At 37.2% G+C, this 23,540-nt stretch overlaps 1 protein-coding gene and 1 long non-coding RNA gene across 2 annotated transcripts in view; both read left to right on the top strand.

Moving 5' to 3' along the window:
* The first annotated feature begins 134 nt into the window (after window positions 1–134).
* LOC107740305 (cerebellin-1-like) lies at window positions 135–4,564 on the top strand. Its single transcript, XM_016552686.1, has 3 exons — window positions 135–699; window positions 1,141–1,260; window positions 4,110–4,564. Exons 1-3 carry the CDS (start codon window positions 445–447, stop codon window positions 4,305–4,307), a joined length of 573 nt encoding a protein of 190 aa, XP_016408172.1. The 5' UTR covers window positions 135–444; the 3' UTR covers window positions 4,308–4,564.
* A 2,657-nt stretch (window positions 4,565–7,221) lies between these two features.
* The window catches only part of LOC107740338 (uncharacterized), a 50,029-nt gene continuing 33,710 nt past the window's right edge, over window positions 7,222–23,540 (top strand). Inside the window, exon 1 of the long non-coding RNA XR_001640075.1 lies at window positions 7,222–7,355. This is a non-coding gene — a long non-coding RNA (uncharacterized LOC107740338). The remainder of the gene's footprint in view (window positions 7,356–23,540) is intronic.

Below are 23,540 nucleotides of genomic sequence, written 5' to 3'. Positions count from 1 at the left end.
CTGTAAGATACTTCTTATGAGGGGTGGGACGCCACCGGCGCTGTCACGAGAAGAGGCAGTCCGTGCACTGGTTTGGAAAAGTAAAGCCCGTCTCCTGCGCTGATTGGAGACCCGGAGGGGAGGGCGGGAGGATTGCGCTCGCGAGCCTTTGTGTTTCACTTCTAATATCTCACATATCAACAATTGAGCTCGCGAGCAGACGGACTCCACGCGCTATGTATTTTACTGCGCGCGAGCTCGGTAAGGGCCTCGATCCGCTTAAAGTCGGCTCTTCCACTACGGACTGAGACAGGAACGAGGGGGAAAACTCTTGTAGTTTTGACTTGAACTGTTTGGAAGGACTTCGTTTTACAGTGAGGACAGGTTTGGAGTGATTTTGGTTTGGGATTTGAGCGCGCTGTGTCTGAGGGAGAAGACTGCTGTTAGGTGCGGAGTGAAGTTGGCATGATGTTGACGTTGGTGCTAGGCGCAGTGTGGTTAGTGTGTCATGCATACGCACAGAACGAGACAGAACCCATCGTACTGGAGGGGAAATGCTTGGTCGTGTGCGACTCAAATCCCACCTCGGATCCCACTGGGACGGCTCTTGGGATATCGGTGCGCTCGGGAAGCGCCAAAGTGGCTTTTTCCGTGGTGAGGAACACGAACCACGAGCCGTCGGAGATGAGCAATCGAACAATGGTGATCTACTTCGATCAGGTAAATTTTCACTGCGGAAATGGGCACCTTTTTTGTTTGATTACTTTTTACGCGTTCGCCGGTTGGGAATTGCGGGAGGATTTTTATGTCACCGTTACAAATACAAACTAGATCACACAATCAAAGAAATATCACCGCAATCAGACATTTAACTGATATGTGTAGTCTGGGGAGGTGTCACATTCCCTTCCACTTCGTTAAAGGTCAATTACAGGCTAATGGCTTTCAATTATATCTAATAGCCGTGAACTTCTTTGTCGTGTCATAAAACTCTTCTCCATCTCCTCTGTTATATATATAATGAATCACGAAATGCTTTAAACGGTTTGCTGCTCTACACTAGCGAGTTTCCATTGTAAAATTTCAAGTAAGAGCCAAGACGTTTTTTAAAGATTTTACGTATTATTTGACTTCCATTCTGATGTCTGCATCCTCTTTCAGGTACTTGTGAACGTCGGTAGAAGTTTTGATGAGGAAAGGAGCAATTTCTTCGCCCCGCGCAAAGGGATATATAGTTTTAATTTCTACGTAGTGAAAGTGTATAATCGTCAAACGATCCAGGTAAGTGCTCATACCTTTATGCTCACATGTCTCTGAAGTGTCCTGTGGTGCGCGTGGGACAGCAAAGTGTGTGGGAAAATGTGAAATTTTCAGTTGTCTAGAGAGGAACGCTTTCTTTTATTCCCTCAATTAGCACGAGATTAACAACCAGACTAAAATTTGGCGCGTAGACAAGACTGGCGCGTGTTCAGGACCATGGACAGGGAACGCGCGAGACAGATTCGCCTCCTGTTTTTGTTGAAATCTGCACAGCACAAATAATACTTGCATATATATAAAAAAAATATGTAGACTATCTTTGGCTAATTAAAGCGCAGTCGCTGTCTTGTTTCTCGGAGATTTGACAATTACATCCCGTTCCGACTGAATTAGAAGCAAGTTAAATCACACATATCCCTATTCATTACTGAAATGCACTGAAACACTGACTAATTGAAGACAATGAGTTGTGTATACGACACACACAAACAAATATAAGATGAGACGATACATATATTGAAACCAAAGCTCTAATCCAACTATGATCATTTAATTAGGACGAATAATACAAGAGAAAACACGTGAATAGTCTTGCATTGGAAGGCCTATTTAGTTTTTATGTTTTTTTTTACGGTGCTCACAGGAATTACAATAATTATATTTGTACCCTATACATTTATTTATACCTTTTATCAGACGCAATGATTTTGCGCAAAATCAGGTCAGTAGTAAAGGAGGAGCTTATGGGCTATTAGGATATGCTGTGTATTAAGTGTTAAAGGCCAGACTTTTTAAGACAGAATGGTGTTTTCAATTGATTGTTTAAAAAAAAAAAGTATCCGAAATTAAGAAATATATCGTGATATCAATTTTGGCCATATCGTCCAGCCCTATATTGTCCTAATAATGCTTAGGTAATTCATATGTGTCCAGACCAAACAAAAAATGTTTTTGTAATTTTTAAAGCATATTATCTTGCACAGATCTATAATTGATTTAATGCTGGTTTTTGTATAGTCCTTTGGTTCAATCTGTTCAAGTGCCACCTTTTTTTGTTGTTCTCAACTCCTTCCATATTTTTGGCTGGAGTAACACAGCTGACTATGTGTGAAATATTTTGTTTCGCTGGCAGAATAAATATTTCATTTGTTGTTCTATCTACATTCACACTTAGTACTTCAAAGAAAACATAAATTCCACTCTGTTGATCTGAGAGGGAGGAGCAGGCCTCTCTATTAGCATGCAGAATATATGATAAACACACACACACACACACACACACACTTGGAAGTAAGACTGCATGCATTGGGTGTACATATATCTTATCTATTTTATTGCAGTTTCCTTCAGTTTTAAACCTCTGGTCATATCCATATAGTCAATTTTATATTGTGGAAGGACAAGTCCATCTGACAACATTGGTGTCTGATGGGCAAAATCTTTTTAAATTCTGGTCTGGTTTAGGTGTCACAATCAAGTAATCACATTCTCTATTTAAAATTCCAGTCAGTTGTTTTCATTATAAGTTAATTGTGTCATAAAACTCACAAACATGATTTAGTTAACACATATTTTGTTGTCTTTGGGGATACTGACACAGACTGAGGAGTCAAATTGTCACAGAAAGTTCTTCTCATACAAAGCTTAAAGCAACAATTTTCAATAGACAAAGCAGCAGACAGCCATGCATTTGAATATTGATTACTGCCCATATTTTGTGGAGCACAATTCTCTTTGAACCCACAGATGTGACAGACGGTAATTAAGAAAATTACTCTCTGATCTAAAATAATGCCCCTGTAAATAGATATGACAAAGGAGGAGGAAAAATATTTTGTCGTCTCGCTCGTGTCCAACCATTATGTATGACTGAGACAGGCAAAGAGACTGAGAGAGAGAGAAAGAGAAAGAGGAGGGTTATCCTCCATCACTTCACTGCGTCATTTGGACAGGAAGCTGTCTGTCGGTTCAGTTCAATGCAGCATTAAATTGTGTGTTGAGATCCGTTCACATTATCTCACATCTTGTTTTTGAGTTCTTCCATACAATGGTCCATTTGTATGTTTTACATGTACTTGAAGAATGAGGATGGAATTAGAATTTCAGGGCCTCAACGCTGGAGGTTTGTTTTTCGAAAGGTTAAAGTCAGCCGAAAAAACGATATAGAGCATCACTTGGCATTCTGTGAACAAATGCATTGAGTCATGATGAGGGCTTGTTAGTGGTGAGCCTTTTGTGGCTTTTTATCTCTGTGTAAGAGTGGTTTCTCATTGTGTAACAGTGTTTTTGCTATTTTAACAGTGTTTTTGCAGTGTTTTTGTTATCTGATGGTCATGCACAACATTCAAAGGTGCCTTTCCAATAATCACAAGCTCATTTCTCCCTGAGAGTTCTTAGTGGTATCAAATGTCATTTTGCCCTTCTTCTGGCTCTGTCCGAGCATGGCTGGCATAGAAAAACAGACACAAATAAAGTAATGTGCCATTTTCATTTCCCCTGGCAAAGGCCCATAAATGCTTTTATCAACTTTTATGATTTCATGAGGAGCTGTCTACTATATTATCAAGGGACTTGTCAGCGAGCAAAAGAAAGGGAACAAACATGTATAGATTATGCATGTTATTGTTGGTTAGAAGATTAAAACAGGCTTTGATTTATACTAATAACATTACAGTTTCCTGTTGTCCCATTGGGGTTTTGTATGTGTGTTTTATTCAGCCGAGCAATACCTGCTTAGTAATTTATATGCTCAATTGTTCAAGAAAATTCACTTTTCAGTTTCTTTAAGCAAAATTAGACAGACAAAAGAAAGTACGTCCATTCGCACCAATTGGATTCGACCAGCTAATCTATATGCTCCCATGTTACAGGTGAGCCTGATGCACAATGGCTGGCCAGTGATCTCTGCCTTCGCCGGGGATCAGGACGTCACACGCGAAGCGGCCAGTAATGGTGTTCTGATTCAAATGGAGAAAGGTGACCGCGCATACCTCAAGCTGGAGCGAGGCAACCTGATGGGCGGCTGGAAGTACTCCACCTTCTCCGGCTTCCTGGTCTTCCCTCTGTAGAGGAGGGGCATGCCATGGAGGGACTATTGCTCTTTAGCTTGCCAGCTTGTGGGAGATAGAAGGGATATGAGGGCAGACGAGAGATAGAATGATAGCGAGAATGTAAAGAAAATATATAGGAAGAGAAAATTAAGTGTGGCAGGCTCTCAGTTGCACTCACTTTGCTCTGCTGCTTGACTACAGCTCTGGACAGCCAAAACCTTTTTTATTATCCTTATGATAATTGAAATAATATGGAAAGAAAGCACACCGAGGATCGTAGCCCTTCCCACCGCCCTCTTACTCATCTCATCACAGTCCACCCTCAAAAGTCTTCATCTGCTTTAAGGCTTGCCCTTCAATAGTCCAGACCCCCATTTCACACAGGTCACATTGTTGTATATTCTCTCCATACGTACATACTGTGAGCCTCAAATGTCATTGTCATTCCTCTCAGTCCAGTCGCCCCTTCTTTTCTGACTTCCTCCAGCTCACCCTTTCTTGTCTCTGAGAGGGTGTCTTTGCTCTGTCATGACTGAAGGATCTCTGAATCCCTCGAAAAGACTGCATACTGGATCTATACATATATAAATACATAAAAAAAGTTTCTATATGATTATGATATACTCAATGCCTAAATGAATCTGGTCAACTCTGTATTTCTGTATTTCAGTGTTAATACTTAGTGATTGTGTGTGGATTTTCAGGCTGCTGTCCAACTACAAATGCTTCTTGTTTTTGTTTCGGTCAAAAAATGTGGCTAAGATGAACTATATCAGAAATACTATAAAGTAAAATGTTTTATTATCATTGATTGTAAGATATATGTGAATATTTAACAGACAAAATCCTCCCTTTTAATCAATTAACCATTGTTTTTTTCTTTGATTCAATAAAAATTAAATGGTACTTTTTATTTTTCTTAATCTGATTCTGTGCTTTTGAAATTTTAAGATTGTCACCTACATGTTTTACAGAGCTACAAACACAAATCATTTCACTAAAATGACTTCTGACAAAGCTCTGTGTGTGTGTGTGTGTGTGTGTGTGTGTGTGTGAGTGCCACAGAGACACAATGACACACTCTCGGTGTGTCTCATTGTGCTCTCTCATGATGTAGATATACTTGGCTGGTCTCTCTCTCCCTGTATCTGTCTCTGTCTCTTTCTCGCTCTACCGGGTGATTGGGGCCTCTCTCTGCTGCACTCAAGGCTCTAATGAGCTCCTGGGGGGAAATTAGCGCTTGCATAATAAGCAAACCCCACTGTTTACACAAAAATCATGTTGGGTGTACATCTTTCCTACTCTTTTTCTCGTTTTTACTTTTACTTTTTCCTTGAGGCATTTCATACCATGAAAGGGATTTTTAATCCATGTGATTCTTGGCTTCATTTGATGACAGTCTCCATCATCCCATATTTATTTTAGCTGTACCATGCACGAGCTGTAACCAAACTAAAAATACTCATAATTGGACAGAAAGGTTGACATCGTGTCATATTTGTATTTGCATAATAACAAACACAAAAATGGAACCAGAGATTAACCCTCACCCTACCCTTCCAACATAGCAACAGGTGCTCAGCGTACTGACAGGCGATGCTTACCTCAGCACATTATATTGCTATCACTTCACAATGCGAAATAATGCTGCGTTTGAGGGCCCTCTCAAGAAAACTTGCTGCTTCGGTGCTCACCATTCTGAGGATATGAAGAGGGTGAATAGACAAGTGTTGAGCTGTGAAATGTTAACACCGCACCATAGGAGTCGTAGTGTCCCTGCTGGTCTGTGCCCAGACAGTACATGCCCGTTTAAAACCACTCATTAGTGTCTGCACACTTATCATTTGTCTGAGAAGAACTATGGAATGAGAGCGGAGGGGCATGTGGGAAGTGAAGGGGAAAGGAGAGTGAGAAAAAGATACATTTAAATTAGGCTAAGTGGTAATTATGGCATGTTGATGTTTAAGTGCAATGCAGATTTTTAATTTGTGTTGTTACGGTTCAAGATCAGTCTTTACCATTTGTTTGAATATTGCATTACATGTTTAACAGAGGCTACAGAGTTTCCTTGTCCTGCAAAGCTTGACAAAATTATAGTCAGAAAATGGAGTATAAAAGAGTATAAAAGGCAATCTATAAAAAAGGTGTTTGATGTTTTGTATCTTATTTGAAACATCAGGCTTTTATGGTCCATATAGTATTTATATAGCTAGTGCGAATATGGAGCTCACACTCAAGGAAGAAAAAAGGTTCAATTATAAACTTTATTACAGAGGCCCAAAACTAAGTAGGCTAAATATATGCAATTTTGTGCAGTTGTTATTTATAAGGCGACAATGTAATGTAAATCAAAGAGATTACTAACACTATAACAGACTACTTACATAAATTGCAAATAAATATCAGTTGTCACTCTATGTCCCAAAAATATCTTAGTAAGATGGTATTTAAATGCTTAATTTTATGACCAAATATCTATAGTTTTCATTTTAGGGGGCCAAAACATATAGAGATGTATAATTAAATCTTCGTCAAAAGCCTGTTGTATAATATTTGATAACTACTGTACATACATTTTTTTTTATTTTTCTAAAAAAAAAAAAATGCATGGATAATCAAGTTGTATCAAATATGATTCAGTAGGTTTTATAGAGTTAAGTTGCTCACTGTCAGTGCATAAACTTGTTCTTTATCTTAGTAAGTACTTATGAGTGCACTATTGAGCTCATATGACTGACCAACATTTATTACACTCTTAAATCAGCCATAAAATAAAAGTCATCAGATAAAATGTGAAGTCAATCATCTGGATTTATGTCGGCGTGTGAGCGCGGTGTTATGGAGTGGGGTAGCCTAAAGGTCGCGCGAGACGCGCCAAATGTTCTCTACTGTGGCACGTGCCAGGTGCCTCTCTGGGCGCGAGCCTGGTCCGTTGACTGGAGGAAGGCGCGTCATCCATCTCTACTGCTCTGACTAGATTCGCAGAGACCTTGGCCTTCGCGCATTACGGCGACGCGAGAGCGACCCATAACGCCGAAAAACAACCATATGGTGTCTCTCCTGGAAGTGAGTTTCTGTTTAAGATTGACAGAGGGGGAGATTGAGGTGGTAACACTACATGAAGGGAGAAAAAAGAAGGTGGTTTTAAATTGCACGGGTGACTGGAAAAAAGACTGCGTGACATCAAACTGAATAACTACGTTTCAATGTTCACAAATAGTAAGATTATTGCTATTAAATAAGGAACTGGTTTGGACTAATATGTTTACGACGAATGCTTGAAGCTCTTTTTAAATCCGTTTAAACGCTGTTGCATTACTTAAATTATTCGATCAGAATATTTTATATGTTTTGATTTTGTTTATATTATTTGTAGGGCCTACTCCGACCAACCACACCTAATTTTTATTTGCCCTTTATTTGAAGCTCATTTCCACCTCAGGATAGAAGTGTGACTTCATTTATCACAATTCTGACTTTAGTTATATTTTTAAATGATTTTACTTGTTTTAAAATTTGTATGTTAATTTTTCTTGTTTCACCATGTTTTGAGTCAAAGTGGGAAAAAATGTTTTTAAAAGTTTAGCCAAGTCCAGCAAGAAAAGAAGCTCACACTCATAATACAAAATGCTTTTATTCAGATAATATCAAATGTTATTGCTATGCAGTAATACCTTTGGAAGCTCTGTCAAATGTTACCATGCGTATTAATGCATGTTAAAGTCCATTTCATTATATGAGGTAAATACTGAATCAAAGATGTTTTGTCTTTGCACTGAGCAAGGTTGTTTATTTATTAATTTTTTGGCACTTGTTTGGCCTCTGAATAAAATAATTTTGTAATTTCTTCGACAATTTGGTGTGCGATCTTCTCCTCTTACTGGACTTGGTTATCATTTTTTGAGATTATGCACCAAAGTAATTTCCATTTACAACCTTTTTCAGTATCTGGCCCAGAGGTTTCTTGGCCTTTTCGCCAGTCTTTTATTTAAAAAATGGTATACATTCCTATAGTGCGAATAAAACCACAGTACTTCTGTACTTATGCTTACCCTAATTATGAGCATGGTATTATGTTTCAGTTAATTGCGGTATTACCTTAATCACTTGTAAACGTAAGCAGGCAGGTTCTAATCTAACACACTATAGGCTGTATAATAATTCGGTGAAATGTTGTACTTTTGTAGAAAAAAATTCATATAACTCACAAGATAAGTGAAGGCCTTGATAACTGAATAAATGAGTTGAGCGTAATCTGTATCTTTCTTCTCAGACACAAAATTACTCTTTACTGACTCTTGGCAAAGGACAACGTCTTTCTGTCCCAATGTTTGCAAACCTCGCCAATTTCAAAATATAGCTCCTAAAACCATGCCCAGTGACAAGCAATTAGAGGACAGCTCAGTGATAGTTATTTCTTAAACGCTAAGGCAAAAAAAGGTGAGAGAGAGAGCAGCAATTAAAAGGGAAAGTGGTGAGACACTGATTGAATTTTAATTGCCATATGAGGAACCATATTAGGAATGTTTACTTTAACTGATGTTTACTTTAACTGTGATGCTCGAACAGGAGTGGAGTAATTATAATAGCCTCGGAAATTAAATGAACCACTTGCTGAATTTGATTTGTGCTTTTGAAGCGAGTGACAGAGATGTTGACATCATTTTATCTGCTTTATCGGGGTTATGCGCTCACGTCACACCAACGCTTAAATTGCGCAGCATCATCAACATCTGCTGCAGGTGGCTCGGGTTAAGAGAGCTTGATGCTGTGCAGGGTGTTTTGCTTCTAATTTGATATTACTGTGTTATTTGTCCAGAGAAGTGGTGTTTGAGTATTTCAGACCAATAATATGCTTGGTAAAAAAAAAAAAAATAGGCCTACATCCAATAACAGATAGAGACTGTGGACTGTAAATGTACCTTCCTTATGTGGTGGTAAATTATCCTCAGATCATGAATCTGTAGCTCAACGAGTGATGAAACACTATTTATAAGAGACATTTTTTGCTTTTTGAAGTGTTCGCTAAATCGCCATATAGTTTAATCTCAACTCTACATCTTGACATTTGGTAAATTATGCATTTTAGGATTTTCAGTTTCTCCCTGCATTATTTCACTTGTATGAAAGATTGAAAGTGTTTGGTTGTAGTTGAGTCTATTACTTTTTCTATAGAATGCCTTGACCCCATGAAATAGGTTTTGTGGTTTTTAGTCTGTCAATTCATTTTTGGGTTAGTGTACTGCTAAATATAAATATTAATTCAATTTACTTTATCAGATAAGCACATTTGAAATTGATAATGTTTCTCTTGTGGGAAAACGGATCAAGCATAGTGATGGATCATCTATATTTGTCTGATCAAATATTCTCTAGAATGACAGTGTCCCATCCCCTAATACCACCCTGCCACCAACTAGCAAGTAGGAAATCATGGTTCATAACTGTGACTACACAAAAAATTTTAAACAGTAAAATACTGTTAAATGTACAGTTTTTGGATGAAAGAACTCACCATCATCATGGGAGGTCAAAATTAGAGAACAGTCTATAAATACTTGATTTTTTCTGAAATATTGTTAATCTTCATCACTCCAAATTTGAAGGAATATTAGCTGTAGGTATACCACTGATCCACTAACATATTTGACAAAATAACTGAGGCATTTAATCAAAACCTTTATTTTGTGGAAAACACGGTGATCAAAATTAGAAAACAGTAACCACTGTAGCAAAGAAGAAGATTACAGTTAAAATTTTGGAGGGTGTACAGCTGTCAGAAATTAGTAGGAGGTGTAGAGGTCCTTGCTTTGAATGACTTCAGCACATCTGCAGCTGCAGGACATCTCTAGCTTCTCACACTGCGCTGGTGTGATCTGGGTCCACTCTTCTTCCACTCTCTTCCATAGTTCGGTAACTTCAGTAGGTTTCTTAGCCATAACTTTGTCGCCATGGATTTTCCAGAGATTTTCAAACAGGTTTAGATCAGGACTCTGGGCCGGCCATTTCATTATTTCAGTGTTCTTGGCTTCAAGGAAATGCTTTACCCTTTTTGCAGTGTGATGGGGACATTGTCTTTGCATGGAAATTGCAGGCTGATTGGGAGATGCTTGCAGGGAAGGAACCACACGTTGCTGAAGGAGGTTCTGATAAACATTTGCATTCACCCTGCCATGTATCTGTATAATAGGCCCAACTCCTACTACAGAAAGCATCCCCCAAACCATGGCACTTCCTCCTCTACCTTTAACTGACTTCTTTATGGGGTTCAGTCTTTCCCCAGTTTGATGCCAAACAAAATGTTTCCCATCGGACCCAAATAAATTAAACTTGGTTTCATCACTGAAGTGAACTTCTGACCAGTTCTCCTCTCTCCACACAACATGCTCCTCAGCAAAGGTGAGTCTAGCCTTTTGATTATTTCTGTTAATGAGAGGCTTGGTCACTGCAGAGTACATTTTCAGTCCGACTTCTCTTAAACGTGCCAAGACAGATCCATACCCTGTTCAGCGTTGAACTGGCGAGCAATTTCAGCTGCAGTGTTGAACCGATTCCCCATTGAGAGTCTCCGCATTATCCTGTCCTCTCATGCATTTGTCTTACGTGGATGACCAGCCTTTTTGGGGGACTTGAATTAGTGTCATTGTAAAGCTGCAATATTCAAGAAATCACAGATTTGGAATGACCAACTTCTCTTGCCGTGGCTGAAAAGGTCATCCCTTTAGACTTCATCTGGACTTAGGCTGTTGCAGGGTTTCAATCTCCTTCGAGCGGCCCGCCATCTTGCAATGCTGCCAGTTAAATAGGGTTCGTCATATAATTAAGGAAATTAGCACCAGGTGCCAGATTAACACCAATAACTTGGAGGTATCTGTAAGTGTTCTCTAATTTTGATCAGTTATTTTTCAAACATATCATTTAAGTTTTTTTATACTGTGCTTCAGAATACAATTAATTTATGAAATATGCTTAAACGGGTCATATGATGTTGCTAAAAATAACATTATTTTGTGTATTTGGTGTAATGAAATGTGTTTACGCGGTTTAAGGTTAAAAAAACACATTATTGTACATTATTGTTTCTCCTCTATGCCCCACCTTTCTGAAACGCGTCGATTTTTACAAAGCTCATCGGTCTGAAAAGCGAGGTGTGCTGTGATTGGCCAGCTATCCAGTGCGTTGTGATTGACCGAATACCTCAAGCGTGTGATGGAAATGTTACGCCCCTACCATACTGTGATGCCCTGTCCAGCTGGAGCGTCACGATGTGGGAAGATTTGCATAATGCCGCCCAAATGTTCACACACAGAAAGAAGGCGTAACTTTTATTCTCGCTGTAGTATTGTTGCTGCCGCCATGTCGTGAAGACGCTGTGTGTTTCGTTGTTAGAACGAACAGTTTTAGGTAGGCGTGGTTGAGTCTTAACTTTTATAAAGAATATCTCTTTGGATTTGAGACTTTAGTCTTTGCAACTTTACAGATCTTCTTTATGCACCAAGAGCTTGTAACACTTCAAAGAGAAAGGAAAAATTTAAATTGCATCATATGACCCCTTTAAAAACTGCCCTTCTACTCCTGTTAGGATAACTTTAAATAGGACTAAAGCAATGACCTTGAAATTAGTAGGTTGTTCTCTAATTTTGATCTCCACTGTAATTTATAGTGAAAAACCACAAACTGGCATTCCCTGCATGACACTTTCCATTTGATGGTATACATTTTTTGTAGAATTTTCATTTCATTTCATTTTACCATGTTTTGTATTTTTGCGTATTACTCCATGCACATTTTATGTATTAGTACTTACCTCAGCTTATGCAAAAGCTATTTGTGAACTCAATTCATCATTCTGTCTCTTTTACCTGTATCATTATGTCGATTATGTGGGTTTTTTTTGCCTTTAGATGGAATATTAACATTATATTGTTTAAAGAAATATAAGTTTTTTTCCCCGTAAATTTAAGTTCAGTCTTGTAAAACATAAAATGTAGCTACTGTATTTTTTTTACAGTAAAGTTCTGGAAACCACAGCAACCTTTTTTACCATAAATTTCACAGGTAAATTTTTTTTACAGTGTAAAGCATAATGGTTCATAATTCACAATTCTATTGTCCTCATTTGTACGTCGCTTTGGATAAAATCTGCTAAATGACTAAATGTAAATGTAAATAACATTGGATATTTTTTAATTCAGTATGTTCCACCCTAACATCCAATGGGCAGGAAACCTATGCTCATCAGGTGATTTCATGCATGGAGATTTTTTTTAAAGAGGTTACATTTGAACAAATGTCTGAAAATAACGTATTGTGGAATAAATGGATACCAAGGTAACTTTGATGTTATATAAACTAAAGAACTTGTCATATTTGTTGTCAATAGCTTCTGCACAGACTACCGAGATGATGACCATATGACCTTCACAATATCCTTTTTTTGTATATTTAAGCATCAGGCAACGTAAGTTTTTGAATTTATTTATTTTGCTCTGTTTTTATTGGCATGAATGATCAAAAGCAAATGTGTCATAAAATAAAAACACATTTTCTGGGTTGGACGCATTTGAAATTTTTCATGAAGAATTATGCAGTTAATGTCTTGAAGTGAATTTGGGGATTTATTGTTTCTCTAAATTTTTCCATGGGGAAATAAGATTGTGAACTGTAGGGATATTGATGATATTGTCAAACGGCTGAACACCAGACACTTTAAATATTTAAAATGTTAGGAACTGATGTTTCAGCAGATTGTGTCACCTTTTAAAGCCAAACAATATGTCACTTCAAGTGTTAACCGCTCTCCACTGTCAGTCAGATGATCAGTTGGGGACCTGTCGTAGAAAATGTGCATGGGTGCTCGCTTATGTCTTCAGTTATTTAGAAAATACATCTAAATAATTGTTTTGTCTTGGTGCTGCATATGTTTGAACAGACAGCAATTTTAAATGGTCATGTTATGTTATCTCAGGGGGGATTCAGATTTTCTTTTCTTTTTTTCAATAGTCTCATAACAATCTGAGTGATGTTAAGTATCTCTTAGTATTTTATTTTTGCCTTCTACAACTTGTGGGTGAGAAGGCCTATTATGTTAATGGGGAACAATTGAATGTTAGTGTCACAAATTATCTCTGCAAATGATATCATTGTGCAAATGAATCCCCTTCCCATAAACAACACTGGCATGCTTAAACTGAGAGAGAAAGAGAGAGAGGTTTTAATCATGCTCATAATTAGTTTATATGCGCTTCATTTAGCTACAGCGTGTTTATCCGAGTCCTGTTGTACTCACTTTAGCAGGTTAATGTGTTTTCTGTATACAAACAAAAATTGCAATTGTCTCTTTAATCAAATTAGGCACATTTTGGGTGCATACACCTAGTCTACCATTTGCCACACTTAAGAAATAAAAGTATGAGTTAAACTGTTATCAGACATCAACATTTCATAAAATATATCACCATTTGCTCTGTGCTGTGCTGTGTTTTTTCTAATTGTTTGTCTATAGATGTCAAAATGAGTTGGTGATAATAAGAAATGGAGTGTGGATTCAGAGAGCACGATTTGGCTGAGTGGTGCCATAATTGGGAGGAATGACTTGGTTTTGACTGGAGTGAAAACACAAAGCACTGGAATATTACATTTATTTCCTGACGCATTTCTAAGAGCTCTTTAGCAGCCCTTAAACTGTCACCAGGCTCAAGTTTGCCATTACTATAAAGGGCTGCAAATCTACAAGTCATCAAATATGGATGCAGGACCATGGAGGGAGGGAAATTTATGTGGAGAGAGGAGAATAATTATGACTGCCTAAGTATTTTAGATAAGTCCTAATTACGCCGCAGAAAGCAGCACAGAGGGGCGGATAAGAGGAAAGTGGGGCTCGAACGTAATGTTTCTAGTTTCAAGAGGGTTACGATCTGACACAGTCATTTGAAGTGAATTTAATTTTCTATTGCTTTAATTGCAGATGAACTGCATTCAGGCAAATTATGTTATTCTGAAAGCTCAATCTCAGTAGCTTTTTGGCACCATGTTTAACACAATGATTAGGGATGCACAGTAATCAAACGACATGAAGTGATTTTTTTCATTATTAGGGTTATTATAGTTAACTAAAAGTATAAAAATTGGTTTCATTTCTTAAAACAATAAAATATAAAAAAAATCTTATTTAAAGCTGCAGTCCATAACTTTTTTTGTGTTCAAAATTTACAAAATTTATATAATAAGCGTGATCATAACCGATGTCCATCACATATGCGGACTGATATCTAAAAGTTTTTTTTATTTTTATTCTTTTCACATTTAGATATAAAAATGTAATAAAATGTCAACAATAAAAACAGCTAGCTAGTTTAACTGATTATCTTAAAAGTCCATAGATATCACTATTATTTAATAAGGCTGTTAACACGTTCTCCGACAAGCGGAAGCAATGAGACCTGTTTTCCGGGTTTGGTCAGGTGATGTTCGACATATACCCTACTAGCTGCCAATAAGGCAACATTTGTCATTTATTTTACTAACCCTACTTATTTTACTAACCCTAACCCTACTTGATGTACTAAAATAACTAAAACTAAAATAAAATAAATAAAAACTCTAGAGACATATTAAAAAAAACTACAAAAAAAACTACAAAATTACAAAATTTTTAACTAAAACTAGAATGAAAATGGAAAATTTTAAAATAAAAACTAATTTAAAATATGAATAAAAACTGTAATAGTCTCTCGATGATATTAAAATAACACTGATTATTATAATTATTATTATTATTCATTATTATATTATTTATCATTTATTGTATCGAACAATATTGGATTTATATATGCCAGTATAGGATATTTAATTGAACACTCTCATTTTGCCTATTCTTACACTTAGATTATTTTTGCCATCTTCTACTGATCACTTAAAGTTGATTGTGCATTGATTTTTAAAATTCTGGCCATTACTGATAAACCCGTAGTTCTTTTCGTACTAAAATTCTAGTAAAAAAAAAACTAAAATCGTTATTATTTATTAATGTGATTTTTAAAAATTTAATACAGTAATATAGATTTTTTTTTATTGGTCATTTATAGTTATACAGTATATGTATATATATTATAGTTTCTTATGTACAGAACTGAACACGGAAGTGAAATGGATTCGTGATCAGAGGAGACAGGGCGTGTTATGAACACGTAATATGATTGACATATGAGCAGTGAATGAGCTTCCTCTGAGTCAGAAGAGCGATCACGGAAAAGAAAACAGGCAGACAGCGTTGGAAGTAGTTTCGCGTAGCCAGACCTTCGTCAGTAAATCAGTGGAAAATGAATAGAAATTTTGATTCTGTCTGAGCTATGCGTTTTAAAACAAAAAAAGCACTAGTGTAAACGAAGCCTAAAGGATGTGGAAACTGAAAACTATTTGAACTTTACTAAAAAGTCTTTAAGTCTGTAAAAATGTTAACAAGCTGAAAAAATAGTTTGAGGTAATGTAATCTTGTTAAAACGGATTTCATAAAATTGGTATTGAAAAAAGTATTGTTCAGGAACCAGTATCGAAGTCAAGGTATCAGTATGAACATTTTTGAATGATACCCAACCCTAGTGAACAGAGGATCCAGAACATTAGTTGTCTAGTAGCAGTGACACCGACTTCTCCATTCTCACACGTGCCAGTACAATCTGTTCCATCTCTCACATACCTTGGTCCCCGCAGCCATTGAAGATGATGAAAACTTCTCTTGTGACATTTAGTAACCTTTTCCACCAAGAGACAGGAGGATGGAGATCTGAAAGACTGAGGGGGGAGTTAGGGAGGGGCTGGCATCAATACGTGGCATTCTTCTTTGTCACCTTGCCACGTCCTCTCTTCCTTACCTCTTTTTCAGCCCACCTCAGTCCTTGGCACTGGCCATTATGAGATGTATTGTGCGGAAGCTTTGTCCACAGTAATAGCACCACTGTGACCATGAAAGCTGTTTAGGGAGGGGTACTGTCCTTAAATATGTCACAGAACATCAGGAACATCTCTCATAATAGTCTGTTGACTATTATGAAGTGAAAATTGCTAATAGTCTTGTCAAATAAGGGAGGCAATGTTGTCCTGGGTCCTGTGATAAGGTCCCCTATGGCAGAAGTGTTATACCCATTTACTAGAGTAAACTAGAAAAACCCAAGAACTGGAGTAAATAAGTGAGGAAATAAAGCTTGTATTGTGCCGTGTGTAGTCTGTAGCCCTATTTTTTATGTGGGTAAATGCAGTAATTTCAACATTTATAGGCACTGTAAATTTACAGGCACTCAGTGATTTCATGGTTGTCCAAAATAGAATTTATAAATTTATTTAAATTATTTTGATAAACATTAGGTTCATGTGGTAATTTAATTAATTTAATTCTCCTGCAAGCAGCAATTCATTTTGAAAATATTTTTGACCAGTCTTAACAAAAAAAAAACAGATTTAACTTTGTATATTCTATGTAAAAGAAATACTCCTCTGTGTCCTCTCACTGTCTGTCTCTTTCTTTCAAACACACACACACACTTACACACACACACTGACTATTAGCAGATTAGTCAGCAGTTTCATCTGATAAAGGAACCCTATCGTGGCATGTCACAGAGAGTAGGAGAGCACAGAATTGAGCCGTGGAGGGAACCGATTTCTCAGGTGCGACAGCAGCTCTGCTTCCCCTGTCATACCATCACTGTTATATTCTCCCTCATTCTACCCTAGATTCTACCATGTCTCCTTCCATGGTGGTTTCAGAGCAATGTGATAAGATTTCCCAACTATTCACCTACCATGTTGCCCTTTTCAGCAATTTTTTTACAGGAAACCTGAATCTTAAAGTTCAAAGTCCCGTTATATTAGCTCCTGCAGACCTTTCAACTCTAGCACAGTGATTTGATTTTTCGTCATAAATTGTATGGACATGCAAATCCGGCGTCTGTTGGTACCAGCAGGGGATGGAGTGCTGCAACCTAATTAGAGCAGAAAGGATGATCTGGAGATTTTGCTGTTAAGACTTAATGTGTTCAATTGAAGTGTTTTTTTTGTTTTTTTTTTGCTCTTGTTGCGTGACATTACAGGAGAAGCATATTTGGGCAGTTGGTCACTTGAGATGACTGTTCATATCTGTCTAAATCCTGCTGAATTTTATGGTAAAAAAAAGTATCACATTGAACTAGCACTGTTGGTTGATTAACAAATATTTGCTTTTAAAGTTAATTGATGAAATGCATTAAACTTGTCAGTCTGTCCAACATACTGTTCTCATAGAATGTTTTTGCATCCCATCTGTGCTATTTAATTGTTGAACTATTTACATGTGTACAGTAACTGATGTTTTTGTTTTGTTTAATTTAATCTGAGCTAGGTGGGGCACGATTAATTGCATTCAGTTTATTTTATTTCCTTTAAAATTAATCACATTAAATTAAAGTGTTAAATTGACATCCCTATATTTAGAATGTAATGTAATTTGCATTATAGTGCCACATTGTAATGTAAATTCTAATAACAAAATAACATTTTAAAATAACAAAACAGAATAGTAGACTGTTAACCTTAACTGTAAAATAAATAAATAACACTACGAAATTAAATATATAAAAAAAAGTCCTAAAAAGAAATGTACTCTCTATTTTGGGAAACATTTTCTATATATTTATTTTTAAATTAAAATTAGTTTGGCTGCTCACGACTGAGGTTCAGTTTTCTTTAAAAGTGCAAGCACACATACTTTAAAGGCTCACTACTAGATATACAGAGCAAAATATTAACACTTGTACTAGTTTAGCTGAGAACCAGGGCAAAAGCTTTGCAATGCAACTAGACATAGCAACAGGTTCAGTAGGCTACAGTGTTTTCTATTAGCTGAAATGTTGAATGTGAACTGATTTCACTTGAACGGCGAGAACAAGAACTTCTCCAACAGCTGAAGAGCATATGCACCATCTGAAAATGAAAAAGCTTCTTACATACTTTAAAGCTTTGGCTGTTATGTATGTTTGAGCTTAATTGCAATTAAGAATAATTTCTGTTACAGAAGGATAATTTCAGTTATTTTGACTTGCTGTTCACGTGCATGTATTTGGACTACCCTGTTCAGTGATTGACTTTTTGCTCCGTATTTAATGTAAGTTATGTCCTCATGGCAGAACGGCACAAGCTGTTTCCACTCTGTCTGAGTGTTTTGGCCATGCTTGAGCACTGCTGCTCTGCTTGTTTCTTTAATAATCATTTTTAATGAGCTCTTCCTTATGCTATTCCCCTCTGCAGGCAGCTCAGTTAATGCCTCGTTCCATATCTCCATATCTCGAGTGCAGAGAGCCCCCCCAGAGTACACCCCTCCCAACACACACATACACACACCGATCCATGGCACAGATTTCCTGCTTTCCTCTCCCAGGGTCAGATAATATGCTGTTATTTGAAATTATGCCCAATCTAATGTGAGCTCTCCAGGTGAAAGCGGTGTAGTTTGTTTTTCAAAGGTGTCACGAGCATGCTGTTTAAGTGCAGGGAAAATGGGAATGAAAATGCCACTAGGTGGGTCACTGTGTTTGCAGTAAACAGTTCAAAAAGAGGATTTGAAATGCACTCGGAGCTGTCAGAGGACATTACAAATCCTCTTTAGGACTATTCACTTTTCCACACAGGAAAGTCTTAAAAACCTTTGGCAAATACTTATTTTACTTTAAAATGTCATTTAATTTGAAAAGTTGTACTTGTTCTGAGATTTAGCAATCAGATTTGGGGGGAAAAAATCTTCAACTATTCCCTATCCCATATTTTACATTTACTGTATGGTAATCTGATTATGTTAAATCTTTGATATGAAATAAAATAGTTCATTTTAAGACAATTCTCCAAGATCTATTTATGAATGCTGTTTCGTCAACTTTACTAAGTTCATAAAAGTGTATTAGTTTTTTGTGTGTGGATTAAATGTATGCAAATAAAAGTGTTAGACTGTCTAATGAAGTCATTTTGATGGAACTGTCCTTCAAGTTAAAGACTCCGTAATGCCTGTTGCCATGGCATCCTTTACCTTCAATCTGTTTGCTTGCATTTCAATGTCAGCTCTATTGATTGGCGCTCTATTGTCTGTGGCCCTGAAGATGGAGGCTGTGTTGTTCTGAGAAAGGTAGAGACGGATTAATAGATCGTAGGCCCCGGGCACAAAAACTGTTTTAATTTTTTACAAAAAAAATTTTTTTACTTTACTTTTTATTGCCCCACGCAGCAAGGATTTATGTCATTTTCAGTTTCCCTGTATGTAATGTTGACTAAATCAACACACTTCTCTGACACAAAATTTTAAACGGGAATATCATTTAGTTTTATATTATTATTATTATTATTATTTGTTTTATTAATTCAGCTATATTCAGTATATACATATGACTTAATTAAACCAGTATAGATTTATATTTTTTGTTTATTATTATTATTTTTTATTTTAACTGTGTGTATTTCTTTGCAGACTGACTGACTTTCCCTATATATACTGTATACTGTTTTATTTGATGTCAGATTATAGCAGTTGGATCATGTCACAATACTGGTAGTAGATTCGTTCTCTCCAAGGCTGTAGTGTTTGTGGTCATGAGTCAATGCAATAACCGTTTTAGTGCACTGTCCTTTTCCCCGCAAATCTCTGATCACAGTATCTCTCCACGGGCATTCTCACCAAGGTCTTGAGATGAGAAACTCGGCAAAGGTTTGCTATAGTTTTTCCCTATGAAAGTTTTGCCAATCAATTTCTGAGTATATGCAGGCCTGACAGATCCTGCATCATTTCTCCGTTTGACTGACAGCCCTTCTCATTTTCTCACGACGCTTGCAACCTGATCATGGAAGGTGTGTGTGTGTTAGAATGCGGTGAAGCGCTTGTGTGTGTGTGTGTGTGTGTGTGTGTGTGTGTTTGAGTATACATGTTCCTTTGTAGATATAAAAAAAGAAAATCCAATCTTTGAACAGCATATTCCTGTCTGTCTTCGCTGGGTGCTTTCCTTTAAAGTCTGTATATTGGGGGGTTGAGCTGTGATATCTTGTCCTCTGTAAATCAGTTCTTATGTCAAGGGACTGTCAATTTAATTCAATCTAAATATGTTTTCTTTTGTGGGCTGTCAGATGGGCGACGCTGCACAGAGCCCAACTCTCCTCCCCTTTTTTAAGACAGTAATGTAATGAGAGACACAAGGCAGATCTGTGGGTTTGCTTGTATTGTCAATGGTTTGGTTCACATGATTCTATCAAGACTATTGAAAATTACTGCTTAAAGCAATCTCTCTAGCTCTCCTTCTTTCTCTGTCACTTCACCCCCATTCTCATCTCAAAGCACACTCACAAAACTAAATTAGTGGCACACACACAAGCGTTGAGCAATGATTATTCCTAATGGAGGGCGATTTACCATTGCAGGGGTGCTAACGTTTTTATAATTTACTTTTGATCAGCCGGATGCTGAGCAGCAGAGACAGATGTTGTGGCTCATTCTGGCTTGTCACGGGGATTGCCAACCATAATATGGAACATTCCCTGCACCTGTGCCCTGTCCTCTCCAGTTACAGACATGTAAGTGTGTAATCTCAACCCAATGAAATCACCATTGTCACCAAAATGTAAACAAAAGGTGCTTGTTGGTCAAGCAAGTTGTGAGCCATTCGCAAGTGAATTTTAAATCCAATTCAGAAATCCATACAACTGTAATTTTTAACCAGAAAAGCAGACAACCTTTGAATGCTGGTTTGAGAAATTCATGGTTAGAATCTGCCCATCTGCCCATTTTCAAGTAAATGGATAGTCAACCACAAAAATGAAAATTCTGTCACTATTTACTCGCGCTCATATAATTCCAAACCTTTATGATTTTCTTTCTTCTGTGAAACATAAATTAAGACATTTTGAAAAATGTTTAAATGGACAGCGGATGTCAATAGTAACTAAAACTGTACCAACATTCAAAATATCTTTTGTGTTCAGCAGAAAAAATAAATCCATATAGGTTTGAAATTACATAATTTTGTCATCATTTACTCACCCTTTTCATTTTTGGATGAACAATTCCTTCAAGGGCAAAATCTTGTGTAAAACATCCTTTTGCAGTGGCGTTCTAGGACATAATTCTCATATAGAAGTCTATCTGTCCCCATGTGTGTAAGCTAACATTATAAATGCATTGCATATATCATCTCTGATTGATTCAATCTCATTTATTTAAAGACCAGCTCTCCAGAGAATGGCGTAAATGGAAGAGTTGGAGGTGTGGAATAGATTGAAAGCTGTAGAGGGATAATCAGTTCAGAACAGCGTGTTCTTGGCCTTGTGTTCACACTCCTTCAGCACTGCATGATGGCTTTAGAGCGGATTCCTCCCTAGAGAGGTTTTCATCTTTAATAACAGCAAGATATCCTGTAGAGACCGTTAACCAAGCTCATATACTGATTCAAAGGCAGTGAGTGAATTACAATGAATAAAGCTAATTAATAACTTAAGGAGAGTATTCCTGAATTGGACGGTGGTTGATGAATGGGACAGAAATTTGGTTTTAAGACAACAGAGAATTTTGTTTTAGTAATTTAGTGAATAACCACAAGGTTATTGTAAGAAATGTAGTTTGTGCTTGTAGTGTTTCTGTGTATGTTACTGGTCCCTTGGATGTATAAAATTCCCTCATTTCACCAATTAGGCGACCAAAGCACTGCAGGGAAGTTGGATATAAATAATGTACCCATGTCATGAAGTCAGCCACTGTAACCTTTTTCTAGCTCTTTAGGATGTCATTTTCAATGAAGCTGCATCCCCATCACTTAGTACAGAGTGAGAGAGAGGCTGGTGGGAGGGATTCGAAAGGAGACAGGCGGAATTGCACAGCCTCTTAGAAGGTCAAACCTGGAGATCAGGTCTATCAACTGCCTGCTTGTCATCTGTTGCCTATGAAGGAAAAATGAAGAGAAGAAATATTGTAGTCCAACTGAAGCAGCTGTAAGAAGGACAAAAATGAAAGATAATAAAGAAAGGAGAGAGCGTAAAGTTACCAGTGCATCATTTCTCAACCTGGGACCATTGAAAAAAAAAATATATATATTTTTTTTCCTCTGAACAAATAATTTTTTAGAATGTGGACAGCCTGTGTAGCCCATGCCGTTAGTACACATGCATGCATTGCCCTTCACTATAAGTCAAAGGCTGTGCTTGCAATGGAATACTTCTGAATAAAACGGGATGAAACAGTAAATTAAACATTTGGCATTATTCTACAATAAACATTTCAATTAGCAGCATTCAACTTTAGCCCCTATCACGCATACAGTCTTTACTGGTAAATTACCGTTGAGACATCATATGTGAACAGGACATTTTCAAAAATGCCGGCAAATTCTTTCCGGCAATTTACTGGTATGAGAAATTGTAACATTACCAGTAAATTACTGGTAATGCGCTCTGTGTAAACACAGAACGAGATTACCGGTATGAACATGTACGCGTTCAGAACGCGCTGACGGAAAATGTCTACTCTGGGCCAATCATAACATTCTGATGCAGATGACGAATTTACTCCTAGCTGTTTATGGAAGTCAAAGAAATGTCTACAGTCATCTAATATGATGCATCTGGGCCAAAAGCAGCTGCATGAATGTGAACGTTTGACACAAAAATGAAAACATGAACAAAAACACTGACCGCATATACCCCTCCCTCTGGGAACACTAGATATGGAACACTGGGAGGCGCAGCCATTTAGAGGTTGTTTCCAGTTAATGATGTCACAGAATTTACTGGTATTTTAAAATTGATGTGTGAATGGTGCTTTACCAGAAAAAAAGACGGAACGTCCTTGCCTGTGTGAACAGTGCATTTTTGTAATTACCGGTAAAGTCGTTACAGTAATTTTACGGCAATTTACTAGTATTACTGTGTACAAAGGTGCATTTGTCACATGACCTCATCACATTGCATGCTAAATTGTATGGGTAACATTTCGTTATCATCTCGTAAAATATATATACCAAGTTCTGTCATGAAACTCTAGATGGCGCAGACTGATGGGTCCTTAACATAAACTGATGATATTCTTAGCATTCAACAACTTGTCACAAGCTGATTGGTTCATGTTGCATACGCAGCCAATGAGCTTGTTGCTTTACATTTAAATGGCTGATTGCAGCGTGCTTTCAGAGTTCCTCTGAAACCCTCCACCTTCCCCAGCTCCACCTGTATAGATCTGCCACAGGTTATTTTATA

The sequence above is a fragment of the Sinocyclocheilus rhinocerous genome, unplaced genomic scaffold, assembly GCF_001515625.1.
Source record: "Sinocyclocheilus rhinocerous isolate Xijiao unplaced genomic scaffold, SAMN03320098_v1.1 scaffold1426, whole genome shotgun sequence".
NCBI lineage: Eukaryota > Metazoa > Chordata > Actinopteri > Cypriniformes > Cyprinidae > Sinocyclocheilus > Sinocyclocheilus rhinocerous.
The sequence above is the reverse complement of the archived record's forward strand: the minus strand, read 5'-3'. Positions and strand labels throughout refer to the sequence as shown.